Source organism: Magnolia sinica, chromosome 11 (assembly GCF_029962835.1).
Source record: "Magnolia sinica isolate HGM2019 chromosome 11, MsV1, whole genome shotgun sequence".
NCBI classification, from domain to species: Eukaryota; Viridiplantae; Streptophyta; class Magnoliopsida; order Magnoliales; family Magnoliaceae; genus Magnolia; species Magnolia sinica.
The window spans coordinates 9,401,196-9,417,512 of NC_080583.1; the positions used below are offsets into that span (position 1 = coordinate 9,401,196).

Below are 16,317 nucleotides of genomic sequence, written 5' to 3' on the forward strand. Positions count from 1 at the left end.
AAAAAAATTTACCTGGTAAAATAAGTACAGTTAATATTAGTTAAAGAAAGAAATACGATAATATGAGCCAAGGTCATCATATTAAAACCACTTCTCTACATTGACCTTAATAATGCAAGAATTGCGAAAAGAAATTGGGCTTTTACCAGGAAAATCCTGACAAATGAGGAATTTCCTGAAAAAGACCTCGATTTTTTTAATACTAAAATCATCTATTGACAAAAAAGAAAAAAGAAAAATGAACTTATTAGGCGTGAATCAGAGAGATCTCTCTGATCGCGTCAAAGAGAATCAACATTGGAATCATCGTCACTTTGGTCAACAAGGTATTTAATCCAAATCGTTGGTTCCTCTTTTTGAAATATGAAGTTCTCATCATTGGAGCTTAGATCCAAAAACTAAAATTTGAGTTTTAAAAGGTTACATTTCCACGTTTCAAAACTCCAGCAGTCATGATTTCTAAGGCCAAGCCTGAGGAGTTTACCGCCACTACTGCCTCTCTTAAATCCTTTTGAAGATGACTAGTGGGAAGGATTTCTTAAGCGAAGTCAGTTGCATTTTTCTTATCAATGAGCTAGTGCTGCACTCAACTCTGGTAAGATGCATACAACGCTTTAAAAACTTGCGCAGAATAAGACACGAGGATGAGTCCTTTTCAAATAGGGCAGCTTGATGCAGAAACATATAGGCCCAAAACTGATCTCACCTTTGATCACCTCTAGGCCCATGATCAACAAATTGGCTGCTGAGCAGTCTAGATTCATGTGGAATCACATCGTACCTTATCATTTAGCATTCAAGAAATGAGAAATCATATAATGGACCTACTATTATCATGATAGTCCGAAGACCGATCCCACCTTAGTGGGCCCAACATCTAAATGCATAGATTGGTGTTTCTTTACTTTATTGTTTAGTCTTTTAGCTTCGAATTGGACAGCAACCTCCTTTAAGTCCATCACTTATTGAATTTTAGTCATCTTTCAACCAAAAATAAATAAAATCTGTCACTTATCTTATGGCCCACTTTTAGGGTACCAAACGATGTTGGAACAATATGAATTGATGCTCCTTAAAAGCTTATTGAGTTAGCTTTCCAGCAAGTCCAAGGTAATGTAGTTCCGATACTGTTTGGGCGATTTATTGTTGATTTACTGATGAAGTGATTTCAGAATTATTTAGTCATTTTCAATATTTTGTTGAAATTGATGGTTAGGATTAGAACTTAGGACATGGAATGATGGGTCTAGATTGATTAGGTTTAAGGGTTAGCACAAGCACTTGCTCTCCATTACATTTCAGTAGTTATTAAATTAATGGATTATAGTTTTCTCTTTGAGATAGGGAAAAAGAAGCAGGGGTGGATTCCTTTCTCCATTCTTTGACCTTGAAGTTGGGTTTAATCTTTGCTTGAGTCACCACGTATTGCCCATCTTCAGAGGTTTCCATTCGTCCATGCTTGAGTCACTTATCAGATTCAGAATCCTTGACTGTAGCAGGCCGTGTAGTAGATTTGGCTCATCCTTTGCTGCATTATTCAGCAAGTGAAGAGGTTCAGATCCAAGGTGTGCCATATCACTAACAGTGGTTTTATCGGTCGATGTTGTTACTGATATGAGTAATGGTCGGTATAACTGATACGGGGCATCATGGCCATTAAACCCCAGTTGGATTTTCTCTTTTTACACCAAAAAATCCAAATTATTTTAAATATTCCATATATGTATTCTTCCTTTTTTTTTACAAACCATGTTTATGGTAAAGGTCCACTCTTTGGTAAGAATGTTGTCTCGGCCTATCTAATGATTATATTAACTGAACAGGCTTAGATTGATCTCAAATTGGCCCACAATTCATGCAAGTTATAGAACTCATCACACTAATGCACATCCTTAAGCATTTAACATCATTCCCCCAAAGAAATTTTAAGAAAATTGAAATTAAATTCGGATGAATAATGTCGCCAATTTAGGGGGCCATTCGAATACCCCCAATTAGTCTTGAAATTAATATAATGCATGGCATTCAACCCGCTAATGCATATCCCTAATTATTTACTATCACTCCTCCCAAGTAATTAGAAGAAACAATTAAAATTAAATTTGGATGAATAGTGTCGTCGATTTGGGGGCCACTTAAAAATTTTGAAATTAAATTCAAATGAATAGTGTTCACCGATTTGGGGCCAATTTAGGGGACCACTTGATGCTCCAAGTTGGCCTTAAATTCATGCAATCTATTGGCACTCATCCCATTAATGTAATTGGCCCCAAATCAGTTGACATTTATCGGACGGTGAAGAACGAAAAATATCCAATGGTCCCAACTTATGCAATTGACCCCAACTTATGCTTATTTCATCATGCTACTATCAGATCATTTGTCATTTATTGGACAGTGTAGAACTAAAAATATCTAATGGTCCTATTTCAACAAACAAGTGTCCATAAATCAATGGTTGACATCATTTACACAATCTGATTTTGTGATTTTGACTTAGCAACAACTGGACCCACATTTTAATGGATTTAGTTTAATTTAACACATGCCAAGTGGGCAAATTTCATGTGTATCAAACTTCATACTCCACTAGACTAGTGGGTGTTGCCCTGATTGTGGGACCCACCATGATGTATGTGTTGTATATCCACACCGTCCATCAATTTTTCTAGCTCATTTTAGGGCATGGTCCCAAAAATGAAGCAGATCCAAATATTAGTGCATGACATAATAGGGATTGAATGCCTACCATTAAAAACTTCTTAGGGCCACAAGAGTTTTGAATCAAGCTGATATTTGTGTTTTCCCTTCATCCAGGTCCGTTTGACCTTATCAATACGTTGAATGGCAAATAAAGATTACAGTGTGCCCTAGGAAGTTTTTAATGGTGGGCATACAATGACCACTTTTTCCTATGGTGTGGTCCATTTGAGATTTTGATCAGGTTCGTTTTTTGGGACTATGCCTTAAAATGAGCTGGAAAAACTGATGGATGGCATGGGTATACAACACATACATCAAGGTGGGCCCCACGGTCAAGGGAACACCCACTAATGTGTTACTCGAGTAACACCTAATCAGTTCCCATTTAGTGCAAATGCCCCTAGCATCATACACCATCAGAGTATTAAAAAAAACTACTTTCTACAACTTGAGAGAGAGAGAGAGTTGAGAAGGCAGCATAATAGAAGAAGAAAAAGAAGAAGAGCAGCAGCAGCAGCAATAGGAGGAGAAAAGAGGTATGTATATTTTTATTATTTCATTTTCTTCGACAGTTACTATTGGGGGGGGGGAGGGGTGTTGGCAGGTGGGGCACACCTTATTTGGATCATTAAAAGCACCCATCCATGGAGATTGGAGTTCTTCGAACTATACACCAAACCAGTTCCTCGTACCGATCATTAAAAGCATCCATCCACGGAGATTGGAGTTCTTCGAACTATACACCAAACCAGTTCCTCATACCCATTAAAGCACTACAAACAAACTCAACAACAATTGTGAATCTCAATATGGAAAAAGGTATACTTTGTAGAGGTGCCTTTTTGGTAGAGGAACAACAATGAATCCCACTGTGTTGCCGATAAAAACAACTCCCAATCTCCCATCATGTTATACACAACATTAGCGGGGGCTTAATGTTTCCTAATGCCCAATGAAAGCTCCCGGGAAGCCCATTGGAATTAAAAAAAGATCTGCTTGGTGTTATAGAAAAACAAATAGAAGAATATCCTACTATTGTTGTAACCTTTCCAGATTTGTGTTTTGAAGATGGGAAAAATGCTTGGAAAGTGGATCAGGAGAATTGGAACAGAGACAGACAGTTTATGGCGTCAAATTATCGCCGCCAAGTATGGAACCGATGCCTTTGGATGGAGAACTAAAGAGTTTTCTTTGTATAGAGCATCATTCATTTGGAAAAGCATAGCGAAATTGGCCCCCGATGTCTTTGACAAGATAACATTTTCCTTAGGGAATGGTTGCAGGATTAGGTTCTGGCTTGACAACTAGTATGGTTCGCCCACATTGGCTGAAAGCTATCCTAATCATTTCTCTATCACCATTAACCCTAATGTGTCTATGGGAGACTATTTTGAAAATAATGAGAATGGAGGAATCTGGTTACCTGTGTTTAGAAGAAATCTATCGGATATTGAAATTGAAGATCTTACAAGTCTCCTATCTCGTTTGCAGGAGTCTACCCCGGCTATTCTCGAGGAGGACTCTACGATGGTCCTTATCTGCCTCCGGTTTCTTCTCGGTAAAGTCTTACTATCAATACCTGGCAACTCCCGAAGCACAAGTTCATTGCTGTCACACGGGAGCTCTCTGGACATATGGTGTCCCTCCTAAAGCAGCGACTTTTGGATGGCTCCTTGGAAGGAACCAAATCCTCACCATCGACAACTTGAAGAAAAGAGGAATGATGCTCCCCAACGTCTGCCTTCTTTGCTTAAAAAACGAGGAGACTGCAGATCATCTCTTCAGCCATTGCCAATTTGCTCTTGACATTTGGAGTGTTCTAAGATTGGCAGGAATCTCATGGGTGATGCCCAAATCTGTTGACCACCTCTTCTGCTCATGGCATGGGGATTCTGGAGGACTCATTGGAAAGAGGAAATGGAGAGCCATTTTGCTGGTTGTGGTCTGGGCTATATGGGCTGAACGAAACAACCGATGTTTCAGGAATAGAAGCGTTTCTTCGGCGGGCGTCTTTTCTAGAGTCCTAATGCTATTGAAGGATTGGGCTCCAACTTCTCTTCTTCTGGGTCTCCAAAGGGCCTCTGGCTGGGGGGCAGTTCCAGACTTGGGTCTGGTTGTTTTGCTTTCTTTCCTTCTGTAATTATCTTTTGAGTCTATTTATAGGTAATGTTTTCTGTTTTTTTTTTTTTTGAGTCCACTGTATAGGTTCTTATAGGTTGTCTTCTTTTCCTTTTGCTTTGTTCTCTGTTTTTTTCAACTTTAATAAAGTTTCTCATCTTTCAAAAAAAAATGATGGGGAAAAATGCAAAACGCGAAGGGGATCAGGATGAGATCCTGGTTTATCCAACATGCAACCCTGACAACTCCAAAGCAAGAAGATGATGGTTAGTTGTCATGTGTGTACCAATTTTTATTAAGGTGTACTCATTGTTCGAATTATCCCCGATATTATCAAAATATCTCCGATATTATCCTTATCTCTAGCTCAGTGATACCGATAACACTGGTAGTGATACCAATAACATTAGTAGTATAAGAACTTCCAAGTATCAACAATGCATCGCTAAGTACAGCCAAAGTATCGATATCGCCAATGTAATCACCAATATTTTCAACTATGTAAATTCCAGGTGTCGCTTGTATTGCCAATGTGTTGATATTGCCAATACTTTTGACTGTGTAAATTCTAGGTGACGCTTGTATCACAAGTGTATCAGTGATATTTCAATAATATTGCCGACGTATTGATATCACCACAAATTTATTTATTAAAAAATCTTCACTTCAATTTTTTTTATGGGCACATGGTTCTATGCAGTGTTCAATTTGTCGTTGATAATATCTTGATATTATCGCTATCGCAACATGCATGATATCAAGACCATAATCTTTTGTTTCATTTCTAGTTGTTGATGATTTCTTGGCGAAATATCGTGTATTGTTGATATTCTACAAAATCAATTAATGTTTCGATGGATGGTTAGATGGGATGGATAATATGGTTGGACTAATTTCTTACGACGGCACATGCTTTTAGGCCCCAACTAAATGGAAACTTATTATGTATGCATTCTTTTTTGCAATTTTTTTATTCCTAAATATGCAAATATGTGTATTTCAGCATCTCTTAAGTTTCATTGAAAATTTCACCATTTTTCCCATGTTTTCCCACTTTTTTTGTTATTAGCGATATTATCGGCAATATCGATATTGTTTCCGTATCCCCAGCCAGCGAAATTTATAGCGGTATCAATTCTTTGAACACTGCGTGTATTGGTGCAGTGTAGTCATGAGGAGTATCATGTCAGCTCATTATTAATAAGAAGCAAGTTAGCATTTTGAGCCTAACAAGCAGTAGAACCCTAACATCTCTCTCTCCATTAATTCTCTTCTTCCTTTCTCACCAAATCTAGATCTATTGTTCATCTAATCAATGGGGGAGGTAGCGAGAATTTTGTATCCAGAAAGATGGCCAATGAATTGGAGCTAAAGGAATAATGTTATCCATGACCGTACCAAATTCAGTGGTTCAAGATGGATGAAGGAGTTCCTATAAGAACAAGATGCCTTATCTCTTTTTCAATTGAGAAAAATGATATGAGGATGAGGTTTGGTGTGATGTAGCACCGGTAGATGCATGCCATATACCATTGGAGCATCCATGGTTATATGATTGTGACATAGGACATCGAGCAAGAACCAATACGGCAATACCTATTCCTTCACCAAGGAGGGTATTCTGGGTGAGCACTTGCCTATGAAAAATCTTTAGGAAACAAACAAGCAAGAACAAAGACCCGGAGTTCCTAAAGGCCCCACACTTCATGATAGAGCACAGAGAAAATCCCATGGTGTATTTGTTAGCCTTTAATGACAACACATCTTCAACTCAAGCCCTGAAGTAGTTCCAGCCATTGTTGAAAGAATTTGAAGATGTTATGCTGGACGACTTACCAAACAAACTTCCTCCTATGAGAAATATATGGCATCACAAGAATTTGATATCAGGAGCCAGAAGACAACATCCAGCTCATTATTGGAGGAGTCCAAAAGAAAGCAAGGAGCTTCATCGCCAAGTCACTGAACTGTTGAAGAAGGGATTTGTTAGCAAGGTATTTCATACCAGTAACAGTGGCCATAACAGCCACCATCGTTACAGTTAACAATACATGTTGTAATGGCCATTATGGCCCCCATAATGGCCATTACGGCTTTTTTTCAGCTTTTTTTCCGTGATGGCCATTACGACCCCATCATGCATTATGGTTACCACCGTTATGTAACCATTTTGGAATACCTCGATTGTTAGGTATAGTGTCCCCATGTGTTTTTCTGGCATTCTTGACACTGAAGAAGAGACATGAGTCATGTGTGTCGATGGTCGAGCTATAAATAAGCAAGAATCAAGTACAGGTTCCTCATACTGCAGTTGAAGAAATGTTTGATATGTTATTTGGTGCATGGGTTTTCTCAAAAGCGGCAATCAACATATTCGAATCTGGCCAGTGGACAAATGGAAGACAACTTCAAAGACCCGTGATGAACTATCTGAGTGGTTAATTATGCCATTCGAGCTCTCCAATGCCTTGAGTGCTTTTTGTCGGCTCATGAAGGAGGTCTTTGGTCTTTATTGGAAAATTTATTGTAGTATATTTGATGATATTCTTGTATTTAGTCTGATATTAGTGAGAACTTGCATCATCTATGGCAAGCACTTGATGTCCTGAGGAATTGAGTCACTTTTTGTTAACATGCCGAAATGCAGCTTTATAGGGAAGAAGGTATGGTTTCTAGAATAGGTTGCCTCTACAAAATGCATTACTGTTGCAACACATCATTTTTGCATCAGGTGTTCTTAATGGGCGGGGCCACTTCATGCACGTCTTGGGTGCCAACATGCATGTGTGGGTGATCAACAACTTATCTTCCACCAGGTGTATGTGATCACTCCTCATATTTAATGACACGATAAAGATTACTGGATCAAAAATAAGAATCCAGTACTCGCAGCCATAGCATAATCCATACCCATCTTGATTCTATCATACAAGATTTCGATTAAGAAACAAAACAGTATGATATCATCAGCATTTTGTGGTCTTGTCATAACTAAACTGTCAAAATTGTAGGCACATGACAAACATTTAAAATTTAAATAGAAGGGTTCCATATGCTTGCTACCTGTTGCATTTTTTATACGTTGAAAATCTTCGTACTCAAAGACATCACCATTTGCTATAACTGGGATGGATAATGCCGCTACAATATCGGCTATCTCACTCCACTTGGCAGGATCCCTTGGCCTATCTGCAACTCTCCTGCCATGTGTCCAGCACAATAACATGTAATGTAATTTAACATGCATGCAGAAGATTGGAAGGAAGCCACTTCAACTTAAAAGATCCCAAAGTTTGGAGTTATTGGGTCTGAAAGAAACAAATGTCATGAAGTCATGCAAAAAGCAGAAACCCAAAGCAAGAGATTTTCAAGTAACAGTAAAATATCCTTGGTGCTTTTTTCCTAGTGGAGCCACTATCAACTCAAGGGTCAATAGCCAACACCAGTAATAGATTATTGTTGCCTGTTCCCATAAATTTGGTACCATCAAACAGGATACCATGTACCCAGTTTTCTATTTTCTCCAAAGCCAACGTGTCGCATTTTTTGAGCATATACACCTAGGAGTCACGTAATTTTTTAAGCTAGGGAAAAAAGGCTGACTCTGTCCCTGGATGCCATTCTTTGGGCAGGAAACGGGTGCAGCATCTGCAATCTGTGTACTGGACCAAGTACTAGGTTCCCTAGCATTCGTAGCCATGGATTGACAATTCAAACGAGTCGGATGTGACTTGTCCTAGTCGATTAGGACTATATCGGACCCAATTCAGCTCAACACCACAAGTCATCCAGATGAATCACCCCCAACTCAGACGAGTCAGAACGATTTACCCCCGACTCAGGTTAACTCGGACCTAGACAGACCAGATCCAATTCGACACCCACATTGTGCAGATAAATCACCCCCGACTTGGGTGAGTCAAGCTGATTTACCCCTGACTTGGGTGAGTTGCAACTCGACTCAAGACCAGACATGTCGAGCCAAATCTCCAGGTCTTAAATCCATGTTCCAGAAACTTCAGGATAGATTCTGTTCAGAATGCTCGCACTTGTGATCGATCCTCTAGTACTTACTGGTATTTAATGCTTACAGCTGAAAGATGCCGTTTCCATCATTGATCTTGCAAGTTATGATAGACCCATTGATCAGAGTACAATACCAGCCCATTTGGACTGAAGATTATTTTTTTATTAAAAAGTAGTGCTGATTGCAGCTGCCCATCTGCAACACCAATGCCCAAATGTGCCAATTTGGTAACCTGTGTGTGAGATCCGGGACATTAATCAGGGAGGCCCAACACAAATGCCCTAACCCCAAAATTAGGCAGTTCTACTCTTCATGTGGACCACTTGTACTGTAAGTATGAAGAGTAGCATTAAAACCTCGAAATACATGAGAAGTTACCAAGTAACAGCAGGCTATAAGATAGATAATCATGTGTCCAGTGTATTTCATACAAGCATAAGATAGTTTAGTTCCAATATTCAAAACTAAGAAGGATAGTTTAGTTTCAATATTCAAAACTAAGAAGGGCTACCTTCCATGAACAGCCAGGGCCGAAACGCCTGTTTTTTCAATTCGCCGTGCTAGTTCCACTGTATCCTGAGATGATTTCAGGAGGCGAATCTTGCACGTTACTGGTGTGTCCAAATTCCTCTTTAACGTAGTTAAAATCTGCAGGGAAAAAAGGAAGAAAAGAAACAGCGTGGAGTCATTATAAATAGCAAGAGGCTGCATATCTCGAACTGCAGAAGCCCTCACAGGAAGTATTGATTACATCATGAATAAGTTCCGGATTAGCTAGTAATGCTGCACCCATGCCTCCACTAATAGAGAACGACTTCGGGCAACCCATGTTGATATCAACGGCTGCAACGTCTTTACACCTGAGAGGAAGTACCATCTCAGTATTTCATTTGGGTCTGATAAATGAGCTAAAGAAATGCAACTACAACAAATGAAGATGGGGAATCTATAGAATACCTATTTCAAAAACGGATCCGTTCTTCTGTTTATAAAGCAAATTTTTCTAGAGGGAAATACTTATGTGACCATGTAGGACCTTCACATATGTATTAGTCTATTCATTAGATCTGATAAACACTGAAGGGAAATTGCAGGGAAGGACCATTTATCAGGTGGGTCCCACCATCGGTGGAACATGCCCAAAAAATCTCCAAGACTAAAAGATTGTCTACCAATTTTTGGTTGATTTTCTGTGGAATGTGAACCACTGCTATATTGTCTATACCGCCAATTCGAAGGCCACCTCAAAGAGTTGAGAATCTTCCATCAGGAGAGGCATGGTCCATCCAGAGGAAGGATTGAAAAATCGGTTTGTGTCGTATCGGCCACCACTGAAACCAGATTGTATCACCCTGTATCAGGACGTTTTGGACCCATATTGGGCCGATACACCCGTATCATTTATGGATGAAACCAGTTCGTATCAGGTGAGGATAAATCCACGGTGGCTACTGATCATCATATCAAAACAGGATAAATCTATGCAGATCCTCAGGTCAAGGACCAAAATTCATCTCCAATAAAAAAATAAAAAAAATCACTTGACTATTTTTCTTACTATATCCCATTACTTTCTCAAAAAAAAGAAGGATGAAATAAAAAGGTCTGCACTAAACTTATTAGATCTTCAAGCAAATGTTTATGGCTGTCCACAATGGAGAAACTTTTGTACCATATATTGGATATACACAAAAGGGAATCAACAACAAATGACTGACAGGACAGACGAGAGAGCTGAAGCAGCAGGCAGCTCAGACAGGCTAATAGAAACTATAGATCTAAAACTCGCTTACTTGACTCGAAACTCAACTGAGTGAACTCGAATCAGAGAGATTTCGAGCTGAGTTGCTGAGAAACTCACTTGTGGGTTGAACATGATAGCAACTTGGCCAGAATCATCCAGTCAGCTTGCTGACTCAGCCAACTCAATGCGACTAGGTATGACTCAGGCCAAGTGACTCGGTTGGTAGAGCTGACATCTTAAACAAAAAAGAGTAATTTGTGGAGGGTTTTGAACCCTTAACCTCATTTTAAAGAATAGAAAGCTTAACCAGTGAACCAAATGTTGTTAATTCTGCTAATTTATATGATACATACAGTTCAAATGTTTTTGGGCAATGCTAGTATATTCTTATGTTTTTATTATAAATGTTGAGTTGAGTCAATTAAAAACTTGTTCAAGTCTTTGAGTTGACCTGACCGGGCTGGACTTCAAGTCAAGTCAAGTTTTCGGGTTTTTGAACTATGACACAAACCCATTCAACATGTAAAGAAAATATATGGACCTCATTACCTGTCTTCCAATCAATCATCATCATCATCATCATCTTAGCCTTCAAGAAATTTAGGGTTAGTTTTCAAATGGCAGATTGGCAAAAGTTTTATGATCAACTGCCCACCGGACATCAATCCTCCTCTTTCACCCAGGCATTGGAACCGGCCATGGTAGACACTCGCATCGAGAAAAAAGCATTTTGGTACTACCACAAACATAAGCAAAAGTAAACATGCTTATATATCATATTTTAGCAGTTTTTGGAGGGGAAAAAAAAACCTAGATTACAATGAACTTACACTATCTGAGCAGCTGTAAGAGCTCTCACAGCATTTGAGGTACCCATTTGAAACACTACCCGTTCTTTTTCCTCATCACAAGTTCTGAAAACAACAGTTTCCGTTCCTTTCTCCACGAAATCAGTAGTCCCAAGATACTCTGGTGGAAATTTGACATTATGTGAATTTTTTCACAGAAAAAAAATGAGTCAGAACTAAACAATATAAACTAACCACAGACATGTATTGGCGGCAGACATGGACATGAGGTATAAGACATATAAACCCAGGAAAATCATGACAGGTTGCAAGTTTTTTTTATTTTACGTCTGTTTAAATGTAAAAAGAATGTCTGGATAAATACAAATACATCAAAACTATAAAGCAAGTACAAAATTCATGCCATTGACATAAGGGTGTGTTTGTTTCACCAAATTTCATGAAACATAATGAAATTTTGCACCAAATCAGATTGATAAATCTTGAAATATCATGATATTTCATAATATTTGGTGCAACCAACACACCCTAAGAACGAAGTTTACTAAGGTTTTGTCCTCAACTCTGAATAGTGCATCAACATGTCCAAAGCAACAATTTTCGTTACATAGCAATCAACGAATCACCAATTTGTCTGTCGGAAGTTGGAACATTGTCAAAGGAGTAAACAATTCCATTAATGTGGTACAGAATGAAAAATAATTCAAAGGAGTAAACAATTTCATTAATGTGGTACAGAATGAAAAATAATTCTAGATGTTGCAGCAACTACTCGTATTGTGAGTTGTGACCTAAGTTCTAATGACATAATATTATCCAAGCTATATCAGAAACATTGCATCCAGGTCCCAGCAAAAGAAAACACAACTGCAGATAGGCAAAGAATAAAAGATAGACTATTCAACCTTAGACTTGTGCAACCTTAGAAGTTAGAAATTACAAGAAACCGATGTATTAGAAATGCATCATTTTTTGAAAACTAAGTTGGATGAGCATCTCAACCCCATATACATGAAATGGCGACCCAAGAAAACCTGGTTTATCCATCATCATTATGTTTTGGTGCTCTAGTATATAGAGGTTTGCTAAATCCACATGCACTGCTCCATACGAACCTCATATACCCACCACACATGTAGGGCATCGAGCCATGCATCAGGTGCGCCCCATCATTAAATGACCAAGTCAGATAGGCACAATGTTGTCAATTGGCATATGTGATCCTGAGCGATCACCTGTGTGTGATCGCTTATACAATCGCACAATTGCATAAGCGAACGTGCACAGTTTTTTTTTTTTTTTTGAAAAATTCAAAAGAAAAAAGAAAAAAAAGGGAAAAATTAAGATAAACTTTATATAAATACTAGAAGTAATCCAATTTATTTATTTTTTATCTATTTCATTGTAATTTGTGTAATTGGTAGTTAGTACCTAAGCTACATAAGTATAATAATCAATAAGTCACACTTAACACGAAGTCATCTTCTAAGTTCTAATTCATTAACAAGTAACAAATAACAAGAAGTCAACAACTTGCTAAAAATTTTAAATTTTTATTGAAAAATGAAATCTTGAAGACTGATGAGTTACAATTTACAAGTTACAATTACAAAATTACAAGTTACAAGTTACAAGTTACAAAATACAAACTTTCAAGTTTACAAATTACAATGTACATACCTAACAACTTATATTACAATATACATTAATCCCTCTCACATTGTGGCACATCACCACCATCATCATCGTCATTATCATCATCAAAGTCATCTCCTTCTTCAATGTATACATCATCTTCTTATGTTTCTTCATCATCAGTTCGCACATGTTGCTCATCCACATCCAATGGTCGATCATCTTCTTCTTGTACATCTTTAATCGCATTCTCATCTTCATGGCCTTGACTGCTACTAGGCCTCATGCTACTGCTCGCCCCTCTTCTTCGCCTTTGAAAAGAAGAGCCTTCACCAGGTGCCAATCCAAAAGCGGTGTTTTCAGCTTGGGCCCATGTCAGGCCCTTGCTTGCAAAGACTGGATCCTTTGTCTCTACAAGACACTCACCATATGCCTCCAAATCATCTAGGTAGCTCAGATCATAGAAACCAGGCTTTTCTCGTCCAGCCAGGAATCATTCCGCAGCTTTTGGTTATATTGGACAAATACTAAGTCATTGAACTTCTTTTGTTCAAGACAATTCCTTTTTTCATGTGAATCTGCATAACATTCCGATTTTTAATTGAAAGTGAATTAGTATTGAGCTGATGATAGTCGTTTACTTTTACGGTTGGTGAACTGAAAGTGAATTGTAGAACTTACTGACTCGAATGTACTCCAGTTGTGCTCGCAGCCGCTAGTAGAACACGTAAGGCCAAGAATTCTCATGGCCAACTTCTGTAATGTCGAATCCCTCCTGTTTGTGTCAACCCCATACATTCATCACCAGTTACCTATGCAAATAAGTTTGACTTCTTACATTATAAGTAGTAACTCTTGTAAGAAGTAATAACTAAGAACAATTGTATTCATACTTTGTAATACATACTTGGCAATTTCATACTCCTATGCCCAATAATTATCTCTTAAGAAAATCCCTACACTTTTCATGTGGAAGTCCATCTCTTGAGAAATCTTATCATGCTCTTCTTTATCTGGAATCATTCTTCCTAACACATCAAGAAATTTGACCATATGCATCGTCGATGCCACAGACCGATCAATAGACGCAAAGAATAAGGCCGAATTAAGGATGGAGACAACTGAATACAATGAGGATGGCATTTGACTGCCCCATCCCTTATCTATAATATCCAGGATGAGCCTGTACTCAACGCTTTTTATAGTTGAAGTGGTCCATGTTTTGTTTCTGGTCATCTCCATCACATCATAGATATAACCCCATGGGTAACTTTTCATCGCCATCCACCAATTGTAACACACTTACTAAGGGTTTAGACAATTTTAAGGCCTTACCACTTGATTCCAAAATGATTGGGATGATTGGGAAAGAATGGTTTGTTGTACTAACTTCCCTTCGGCCTTCCTTCACCAAAGCCAATTATTCCAATCGGCTAACACTACAAAGGTTCTAAGCTCAAAAAAATTTCAATGTAACCTTTGTGATGTTAAAAAAGTTGTTGTGAATCGAGTGACAACTGAACAAGGCAAATTACACCCAATGTACCTTCTCATGTGATGGAGAAGAATGATATGTTTACACATAAAGACCATAATTCTCCTAGCCCTAACAATTACCTTAATATACAACCTACCTACATCTTTTAACATTAGATCAATACAATGTGCTGCGCATAGGGTCCAAAATAAATTATGCATCTTCTCCACAAGAAGGCGACCGGTAGCTGTATAAGAGGTTGCGTTGTGTATGATAACTTGGACAACATATTCTTCTCAAACCTCCTCAACTACACAATCTAACAATTTGAATAAACAATCGGTTGAGTGAGAATGGGCCAATGCATCCACGGACTTTAAAAATATGGTCCCAGTTGGATAATTCACAAGAAAGTTTATTAATGACTAACGGTATCTATCGGTCCATTCATCAGCCAGTAGCATATAACCATAGATTTTTCAACTCTCTTTGTATTAAAAAATAAAGTTTCTAATAGAATCAACCTCCTTTTAAAGTCAATTCTCCATCACTTCATAATATGAAGGGGTTTCAATCCAAGTTCAAATTAATTTATAGCTTCCACTGTAACCTTGAAGCTCTTCAACTTTACACTGTTGAAAGCAAACACCAGCTTGGTACAACCACTTTGCTACCGAATCATGGTTTTCCTATCCTTTTACTTTTAAGGGTTTTCTCATCCTTCTACTTCTAATGATTTTCCAAAGTGGTTTGTGTGGATCATTTGCCCTAACCCCTTTGGTCAACCACATCCTCGAGATGTGGTCTACACTACCTATCCATAGGCCCATGCCCACGGGCTCTTTTGGGTGCCGGCCTAGATCGCCCCATGGACGTAGGTGGTATAGAAGCATCCAAATTAACAATATCAATATTACATTAGGATGTAGTACTTAACTACTAGTTGTAAGCTATAATTATTAATACTTACTACTTACTACTTATTAGTTATTTTTCAAATTTTTATTTGTTTGTCATACTCATACACTACGTAGTACTTACTAGTTACTAGTTACTAGTGCTACTTAGTTCTCTAATCTCTACTTTGTTGACTACTTGACTCAACTCATCAAGTCCCATCATCATGTCTTCTTTCCAATCTTCTTCTTTGAAACCCAAGTCAAATTACCCGGGTTGGAAGTACGAATATTATCGCAGTGCTACCAGAAAGTTGTTAATAGTATGTGATTTACATGGGTTTGTAAGTTCATGTGGTAGTAGCCAGCACAAGCAACACCTTGCGCACACGCCGAGATAAAATGCAAGAGAATGTCTCAATGTTACCCAAGAAATCTGAATGAAAACCATGGAGTACATGGATAAGCATGCTCGAAAAAGACATGACACCGCGGTTATTCAAAATGAGTTTATACAAAGAGAAGCATGTGGGGACATTGATTTTCTTGATTTGGATGCATCTACACCACCTACGTACACAGGGCAATCTAGACCGAAAATAACCTATGTGCATGGGCCTATGGATAGGTGGTGTAGACCATATCCTGATAATGTGGTTGACCAAAGGGTAAGGATAAAGAACCTATATAAACAACATTGAAAAACCGTTATAAGCAAAAGGATAGGAAAACCACAATACAGTACATCGCAAAGTGGTTGTATCTAGCCAGTGTTGCACTCAACACCATAAAGTTAAAGAGCTTCAAGGTTATGGTGGAAGGTATAGGTCAATTTGGACCTGGATTAAAACCCCATTCCTATCATTACATGATAAAGACTTGCCTAAAAAAGGAAGTTGAGTTTACTA

The 16,317-nt window shown here is 38.3% G+C and overlaps 1 protein-coding gene across 5 annotated transcripts in view; it reads right to left on the minus strand.

Moving 5' to 3' along the window:
• LOC131218773 (uncharacterized) overlaps nt 1-16,317 on the minus strand; it is an 82,162-nt gene that overhangs the window by 18,473 nt on the left and 47,372 nt on the right. For all 5 annotated transcript variants that reach the window (XM_058213552.1, XM_058213554.1, XM_058213551.1 and 2 more), the window contains exons 3-6: nt 11,423-11,561; nt 9,600-9,708; nt 9,360-9,496; nt 7,885-8,021 (exon numbers count right to left, since the gene is read on the minus strand). In XM_058213552.1, the coding sequence (XP_058069535.1) occupies nt 7,885-8,021; nt 9,360-9,496; nt 9,600-9,708; nt 11,423-11,561 (522 nt within the window). The remainder of the gene's footprint in view (nt 1-7,884; nt 8,022-9,359; nt 9,497-9,599; nt 9,709-11,422; nt 11,562-16,317) is intronic.